This window comes from Phoenix dactylifera, unplaced genomic scaffold (genome assembly GCF_009389715.1).
Source record: "Phoenix dactylifera cultivar Barhee BC4 unplaced genomic scaffold, palm_55x_up_171113_PBpolish2nd_filt_p 001092F, whole genome shotgun sequence".
Taxonomy (NCBI): domain Eukaryota; kingdom Viridiplantae; phylum Streptophyta; class Magnoliopsida; order Arecales; family Arecaceae; genus Phoenix; species Phoenix dactylifera.
The window spans coordinates 59,360-68,584 of record NW_024068439.1 but is presented as its reverse complement, the minus strand read 5'-3'; the positions used below and the strand labels follow the sequence as shown (position 1 = coordinate 68,584).

Below are 9,225 nucleotides of genomic sequence, written 5' to 3'. Positions count from 1 at the left end.
GAAAAAACAATTAGCCGACATATTCACAAAACCCTTGAGTGAAGATAGATTCTGCACGCTAAGGAGAGAATTAGGTATATGTGATCCTTTTTTATGGAAGAAATATAAAAGGGAGCCAGTAGTCTCATGTTACATTCCTCCAATTTCTAAAAATCCATGAAACATGAGTCAAACTTGTTATCTATAGATTCCTTACTCATTATCATTGTCCCAGAAAGAATTTATAAAGGATTGGAAGCAAGGAAAATTTTTAGAAGCAAAAAGGAAGAGAAAAGAAAAATACTGCACTGGGTCAACCCAACCGGAATAGGGTCGACCCAACGTTGAGTCGACCCAAGAAGTTTCTTGAGTCGACCCAACGTCGGGATTCCCACTGTTAAAAGGGGACCCGTGAGCTATCTAGGGCACTGTTTGCCCTTGTCCTCTTCGAAAACCCTATTCCCCACCTCAAATCTCTCCAATCATCTCCAAACAGTAGATTACTTCAAGATCTTGGAGAAATGGGACCCAAGAGAGTCGTAGCCAAGCGATCCGGGAGAGTCTCATGATCTTGTTTAGAGCCTAGGATATGTATCTAGTTCTCATATGTATTTTGTGTTTATCATGCATCTTTAAACTTTGATTAAGGAACATTGTATCTGCTTTTTGTTTTGGTCTGAATGTATGAAATGATTCCTATTTTGATCAATGAAGTTTGAAGTTATCATTTATGCATTTTTCCCATGTATCTTTTGATGATAACAAAAAGGGGGAGAAGTAAAGAAAGAGTACTTTAGGAAAGCAAAGATCATCTTGGCGGAGAAGTAAAGAAAGAGTATCTTAGGAGAAGTAAAGGGAGAAGTAAAGATATCTTTAGAGTAAATAGAGTAACAAAAAGGGGGAGAAGTAAAGAAAGAGTAATAAGAGGAAAGTAAAGAAAGAAAGAGAAATAATTTGTAAAACAAATTGAAAATCATATAGGAAAGCATATACATCCAAGGGGGAGCAATTTGCAACAATGAAAATGATCAACTCAAAAATTATATCAAATTTCAGAATTTGGCACACATAAATTCAGAATTTGGCACGCACCCTCTCGCACCCCGATACATAGCCTGAAACTCATATTATCTCAAATTTTTGAAGTTTCATCGCTAATGAATTATAAATGAAAGGGGGAGCAATTGAAAGAGTCAAATTGGCAACATTTAAATGATATAGGGGGGAGATTTCACAAGTATTATATGAAAAGCTGAAATTCAGCAGTTTAATCCCTTTATAAACTGATTTTAAAGACAAGTATCAATAGGCTTATACTCTTTATTTGTAATCATCAAAAAGGGGGAGATTGAGGATAAAGTGTATTTTGATGATTAACAAGCAATTATCTAGAGCATGCTATAAGTTAAATGATACTTCATTATAAGTTCATTACTCTCAGTATATTTGTTTAATTGAAAATGGATAAATGGCCTTGTTCATTTGGATGAATCTAACCTTGAGAATGCAGCAAAGTGTGGTTTGAGTCGACCCATAGGTTGATTGGGTCGACCCCGGCACATCAAGAAGTCATCTGGCACACTCCTGCAAAAATGGCACAAATGAACAGTGAGTTGGGTCGACCCAAGGTAAGCATGAGTCGACCCAACCTTGAAGAACCTCAAAAACACAACTGAAGAATGCTCTCTGGATTTACTGAGAGGGTCGACCCAAACAGTGGTTGAGTCGACTCAAGCTTGAGTCGACCCAAACCCTGAGAGGGTCGACCCAAAGGCAAGACAGAAAGACAGACAGAAATTGGTTCTCTGGAATTACTGAGAGGGTCGACCCAAGAAAAGTTGAGTCGACCCAAGTGGACTTTGAGTCGACCCAAAGAATGGTTGGGTCGACCCATGGGAAGGAAGGCTGAAATGAAGTTTCTGTGGTTTCTGAGAGGGTCGACCCAAGGAATGTTTGAGTCGACCCAAGGCAAAGTTGGGTCGACCCAAGGACAGGTTGAGCCGACCCAAACACGGGCTGAACATAACGGCTAGTTGTGCAGAAATGCTTTTTGGACTCCCAACGGCTATAAACGGCTAGTTTCTTCAATCCAACGGTCAGAAAGGACTATTTGGAGGTTGGAGAAGTATTTAAGAGGGATATTCATCAGAAGAAGCAAGCTTTTGGGAAAATACATCAAGTGCATTCAAGAGAGAACCCTAGCAAGGCAAGCTTCATCCAAGTGCTTCATTCAAGAGTCAAAAGAAAGGGGTTGAGCAGATTCAAAGAGTCATCAAGAGCTCCATCCTCCCTTGAAGAGTGAAGCATCCTTGACAAAGAAGAGCAAAGCGACTTCAAAGCGATAAATACTTTCTAACTCTTCTTTGTAGTTCATATTGTTTTATATGCTCATTTAGGAGTTTGAATCTTTTCTTTTTATTTGTTAAACACTTTGTAAAGGTTCGTTGGTGAGCCCGCAAAACCAACAAAGGTTTTGGTGAACCCGGAAAACCAAGTGTATAGGTTCGTTGGTGAGCCCGCAAAACCAACAAAGGTTTTTGGTGAACCCGGAAAACCAAGTGTATAGGTTCGTTGGTGAGCCCGTAAAACCAACAAAGGTTTTTGGATTGTGAGCCCGGAAAACAATCCAACTGTAATCCGCGGGATTATAGTGAATTCCCAAGGGGACGCTTGGGGAGTGGACGTAGGTGCTAAGGAGAGCACCGAACCACTATATATTGTTGTGTTTGTGTTGTGCTTGTGCTTACGTTTATTCTTGCATCATCTTCTATCTTGCACTAGTTTAAATCATTCAAATAGTTTAAGGAAGCATCCACCGCACTTAATTAAGAAAACGTTTAAAGAACCAAAATTTAGAAGAAACCAATTCACCCCCCCTCCCCCTCTTGGCTTGTCACCTGGGCAACAAAATGGAAACAGAGTTAGATGATGATTGAAACCGAACACAAACCATACTGGCAGCTGGATGAGACAAGTATGATGCAATGCCCAAAGGAATGGAATTGGATCTAAGATAGTTGTAACTTTCACACGAATGGTTTTGATACCATGATAATACTTTCACACGAATGGCTCTGATACCATGATAATTTAACAAAATTTGATAATAAGAAGAGGATGAGGAGAGAAATAATAAAGGGGGATTTTTAAAGAAAGAATCTTACTAAGTTGATGCTCATTCACAAGGGTAAAGACCCCTATATATATGGATCTTGTTACATTGTACATGCAATACGCAATACATAGTATATGCAATTCGTAATACATGGTATATACAATTTGTTATATATTGTGTATGTATTCTGCTATACATGATATATACAATCCACTATACATCATATATGCAATCGGCTATACATGGTATAGACAAGCAACTATACATGGAATGTATTCCCAACTATATGGAGTACATAGTATCAGCTATGATCTTAGCCATGATCACCAAATCAAAAAATATCCTTCCATTCACAACTATGTTCTCCTTCTGATGTTTTGTCACAATTGTGTCTCGGGTGTTTATTCTTTCATAATTGTCTCATGTGTTATGCTTTTCTTAAACCCCCAACCCGGGGTGTTCTTTAAACTGGATTAAGCCTCATTGTCAATCTCAAAATCATAGATACAAATGGTCTAATTATTTGTGATCTTTGAGTTCAACCTACTACTGTGATGCAAGCTTTCAGGCCTTTACTCCACCTTTGTCTGACTATGACGTCTATTTCTATTATCAAGCAGACCAGTATGGTTTGAACTCTGCTCTTCCTTCTCAATTTAATTGCACCAACCAGTGTGACAGTAATTATTAATTTGCATGGACTTTGCTCTTTCTTCCTCAGGTTTTGAATAACAGTCATTTATCATCTCACGCGCGTCACATATAGCACAAGCTAATCTAGCATAAATTTAAACTAGTAGCTAGTCAACCGATTTTTCTGTATGGGTTAAATGTGCCTTTTGGCTTGCTGGTAGTATCTGTAGGTGGTTATTTCACAGACTAATGTAATCCTGCCTTGACTTGGGTTGCGGTGGTTCACAAGTTTATGGGCTTATCCTATTCTGCAGCTCATCAAAACCAGAGAAATCAAAGAAAGTTTATAAGAAAAGACTATGCTAGTTTTAATGCAAGGGAAGATATCAAGAAGTCAAGGATGCACACAAGGGCCGAAGGCGAGCAAAACGGGAATTTCAGAGACAAGAACAGCTAGAGATGCTACATGACAATAAGCACCATCCTGAAGTTATAACACAAAATTTGCTTTGAAAACAGAGGACACTCTTCTCAAAATTAAAAAACACAGAAAAGGACATGTGAACCACTGAAGCTGCCACGCAAACTGCATTATTGTACTCAGTAACCCTTCTTTTTTTGTTTTTTAAAGGTTAGGAGAAGTGCAATTTTCAGGGATTTACAGTAATTTATATTTCTAAGTAATAAATTTTACTTTTGCTTAAAACTAAAATCAATGGATAAACAAACAACCGGCACATAGTATAATTTTATATAATTCCAACTGTTATCTAAGTACCTTTGAATGTAAGTAACTTATCCAAGATTTTGCCATTACAACTTAGTAAAAAGACAATCCCTATACCTTGATGTGCACTCTGCTAACATAGCTCATGGATTATGAGTGGGAAAGAAATATAAATAACTCTGACAGAATCTTAAACAACATTTGCTAATGTCTAGAGTTGGTGGCAGTTACTATTTCCCTGTCACCCTCGCAATACCAGGCATGTGGCCTTCGGCACTAAAAAGAATACAAATGATATGATAATTGGAGAAACTCCCACAAGGTTGCCAAAAACGAAAGGAATCACACTACCCATTGTTTCCAGCTCTCATCTATTCATCTTTAGTCATGGACGGAGCCTCAAGCACAGAAAAAAGGTCATCTTCTCACCTCCTACCATTCATTATCTCCCAAGACGAAATGATGAGAAGAAAGAACTAGATGTATAAGTTTTGATAAAATAAAATCCCTGTGTCTTCTTTCAGGATTGCAGTAGTTACAGGAGGGAACAAAGGGATTGGATTTGAGATATGCCGGCAGCTGGCTCTTAATGGGGTCAAGGTTATACTAACGGCTAGAGATGAGAAGAAGGGCATGACAGCAGTGGAGAAGCTCAGAGGGAGTGGGCTTTTCGATGTGATCTTTCATCAATTGGATGTGACTGACCCTTCCAGCATCTCTTCCTTTGCGGATTTCATTAGAGCCCAGTTCGGCAAGCTTGACATCCTGGTAAGAAATCAAGTTTGTCTTCCAAACATCTGAAATTTTCTTTTTTTTTCTTATTCCTTTGCATCAGAACAAAATTAGAGATGATTTATGATCAACAATGACATAATTGCAGGTACAGGCAGGTATCACCAATGCCTGCAATGAAAACCACTACGCCATTATTTACAAAATTGAGTCATCATGTATTCACGAAATTTTGTGATTTGTTTATAAATTATTTGTAAAAAGAAACATCTATGAACTGCACATTACTTTGTTACACGTTTTTGGTGGTTTGGTGATTTTGCTATGGTTTATTGTTTTTTCCTCTTTCAGATCTGTTGCGAAATGAATATACATCTAACTGTTAGATTTTACAATGACCTCTAATGTTCTTAATTATTTTGTTGTTTCTTTCTCATTTCAGTTATATAAATTATCTCTAAACTCAAATTTTGTATAAATTTTGTATACTCTGAATTGTCAGATCTCACCAAATTTCTCCCAAACACCAAATTTGTGACCGGTACCAAGTCAACTTCTGCAGACCTCCAATATATATATATAGACACACACACTTATCGAATTGTATAAATTATTATATGTAGATAACATGCTTGTTGCAAAAAATAATATGTAATATTGGTTTCTGCATCATGTTATGCTAAACTATAGAAATTCAAAACTTACCAGGCTAGTCAGGTCTCTGTCGAATTGGATTAGATTGGCCATATAAACAACTGAATCATTACTCTGAACATCACTCTGATTTTTGAGTCTTATGTTTATATGGGAACCTGGAAGATTATAAGAAACAATTACAAATTCAGAATCAAACAAGTTAAAAAATGAAAAGTAATATTTTAAGCAGAATACTAAGAATTGCCCCAATCAAATTTTTTGATGTTAACAATCTGATATCGACACTAAGCTTCCAATCCATGGCTTAGTCTTGCTTTCTACATGGTAGGAAGTAAATGATTATTTTGGTGAAACATCCATATTATTCGTGGTATAAACTCTCCTACCAGTAGCACTAACACGGTTTCAAATCCGGTTGTCACTAGGACTTGGGGTGTTAAGACTTCTATCCAAATTATGTTGCCCATTACGTATGTACCTTTTTTACCAATAGATACATAGATACGCATACGTACATAAAACATACATATCCACATAGATACACAAAAAATTTCATAAATAAATATGATTATTTAATTTTAAATACTTAAGTTACTAAATTTCTTAAAAAAAACATAATTGCATGATCGATAACATTACATCATTTCTTTCTTCAGAGAAGATTGTTGAAATTGATTGTATCATTGCTTGTTTTTCTAGGGAAGTTCAAAGTAGATTTTATGTATACCTTGATACTTTGCAGGTAAATAATGCAGGAATTTTAGGGTTAATAATAGATTCAAAGTTTTCAAGTGCCTCAGTTCCTACATATGATGAGGTAAGTCAATTGCTTTACTCTTAATTAATCTTCTAAAATACAATTTTTCAATGCCAATCTTAGAGGATTAACGTTAAGTAATTTCTTGCTCATATTTAATTTCAAATTTAGTTTTCTTAACTAAATTTTTAATTGATATGTTGCACCGGAGTACCTCTAACTTCTGAAATAAATAGTCAACATGAACTTATATATCCTATTTCTATTTTTAGTAATATTATTTTACTAACTACAATATGGGTTAAATGTTTTGTTCTTTTGCAATAGAAAATTGAATATACAGATGATGTACCTGAATCGTTCAAAGAGTTTCTGCAAGAAACTTATGAGATGGCAGAAGAATGCTTGAAAACAAATTTTTATGGCACCAAAGATGTTACAAAAGCATTAATCCCCTTTCTCCAATCATCTTACTCTGGAAGAGTGGTAAATGTTTCATCCACCCTTGGGCAGCTTAAGGTAATGATCTAGTCTTATTATACTATACCTACTTGTTAGAAATCTTTACTGTGTCATAAATTTCAATATTTGAAATGTTTCCATATACTTAGAGTAAAATGGTTGTTTAATAAAAAGTTATCTCACTACTTATTGTTTTCATGGACGATGTTATGAGTTTAGATGAAACTATTACTTTGCTCATTACCTGTGAATTGTTTCAATAAACTTATTTTTTTTTTTTTATGCTACTATTGCAGCACTTCTCAGATGAAAAGCTCAAGCAAGTACTCTGTGACATTGATAATCTGTCTGAAGAGAAATTGATTGACCTGTCAAAGTCATTTCTGAAAGATTTCAAAGAGGGTTTGCTGGATGCCAATAAGTGGCCAACTATTTTATCTGCATACAAAGTGTCTAAAGTACTAATCAACTCCTACACAAGGATTCTTGCAAAGAAATACCCAACATTATGCATAAATTGTGCACATCCCGGGGTTGTGAAAACTGATGCAAATCACCATGTTGGGACCATGACTCCTGAAGAAGGTGCTAGAGGACCAGTGAGGATAGCCTTAATGCCTGATAATAGCTCTGGTTTTTTCTTTGATCAAGCTGAATTGTCAACCTTTTGATAAGGTTATATTTAGTAGATAAATCATGCGCCATTTGTCAAAATATAAGTGATAAATTTACTGTACCGATATCACATTTGCATAATATGCTCTCTCTCTCTCTCTCTCTCTCTCTCTCTCTCTCTCTCGCCGCGCGCCGCGCGCCGCCGTCCTTGAGCTTGCATTAGTTGTGCCTTTAATCATGAATTTGTTATAGGGGTATCAGCAAACCTTGTGCTTTTTTTCCAAATTCATCATGTATTGGGTTATGTTTGTGAAATAACATATGAAACTACTTTATTTAGTGTGATTCAAATTCCTATTGCTTTCTTTGCATTTAAAATTTTGGAAGGATAATATTCTCACCTTGGTTATAAGAAAAAGAGAGGAAACCCACCAGCTATATTAAGGTAACCAAATTAGCAGATTACAAGGAAGGGGATGGGAACAAGGTCCCCCAACCCTGAAACAGAATTGCTTATTTGAGGCTTAGGTTTGCTGAACTCATATGGAGGAAAAGATCTAGTTCCAACTTGCCCCTTACTATGCTAGATCTAGCTTTGAACTTGCCCTTACTGTTCCAGGTGTTCTAGAAAAGATTCTCATTCTAGATGGTTGGTAGATTTAAGTCGGTGGAAGGATGTGTTGTTCTGTGGGCTTGTTTATTCAGGTTGGGCCTAGATGTTCGGTCTAGAGATGGACCTCTGCTATCTCTTTTCTCCTTTTCTTTTTCTTATTTTGTTCTTTTCATTGTCTGTATTCTTCTTTTGTTTATTCATTTATCAATGATATGGGAGGTGCCCTGGCAACCCTTTTGTCATGCCCATGCCACTGACACGCGCGCCGAGCATGTGACTGATGGCCCCATACCCTTTTGTTAGTGCAATAGCTAATAGAATACTTGAAACTTCTTAAAATGATAAACAGGTCCAACATTATTATATATTATTATTATTATTATTATTATTTGCTAAAGTGAGTATTCATACATCACGAGTATGGATACACCCGAATAGAGTCAGCAAACAACAAATCACAAATGCCTCGCATTGCATTGTAAGTCACTCACGTTGCATGTCTCCCGATTTCTCTCCTAAGAACCCGTCATAAGTTTTCGATTCAAATTTGGTTGCTGCAACAATACTAGGATGACGACCCTAATGCTCTGAGATATGGTTACTGGCGTGAAACTCTATATTAGCATTGCTTCACCTATCACAAATAGGGTAAGTTAGTTTACAAGGCCAAACAATATTATGAGCCTCATAAAACAGACACCATAATAATCTGAGGGCATGTTTGATTGAAGGAGGTTGGATTTTGGAATAGAAATGGAAAGAAATAACTTCCATTTCAACCATTTGGTTAGAAAAAATTCATTCCCATTTCAATTCCAGAAAGGATGAAAATACTCTAATCTTCCTAAATCCCAATCCAACTCTCTTCTAGTATTCAAATTTAATTCCCAATTCCAATTCCGATCCTGGGCTACAAACCAAACATGTCATGTCAG

At 36.4% G+C, this 9,225-nt stretch overlaps 1 protein-coding gene across 1 annotated transcript; it reads left to right on the top strand.

Moving 5' to 3' along the window:
• The first annotated feature begins 4,652 nt into the window (after positions 1–4,652).
• Positions 4,653–8,028, top strand: LOC120107954 (salutaridine reductase-like). The gene is made up of 5 exons (XM_039121483.1): positions 4,653–4,870; positions 4,979–5,222; positions 6,586–6,660; positions 6,928–7,119; positions 7,359–8,028. Exons 1-5 carry the CDS (start codon positions 4,842–4,844, stop codon positions 7,731–7,733), a joined length of 915 nt encoding a protein of 304 aa, XP_038977411.1. The 5' UTR covers positions 4,653–4,841; the 3' UTR covers positions 7,734–8,028.
• Positions 8,029–9,225: the final 1,197 nt, after the last annotated feature.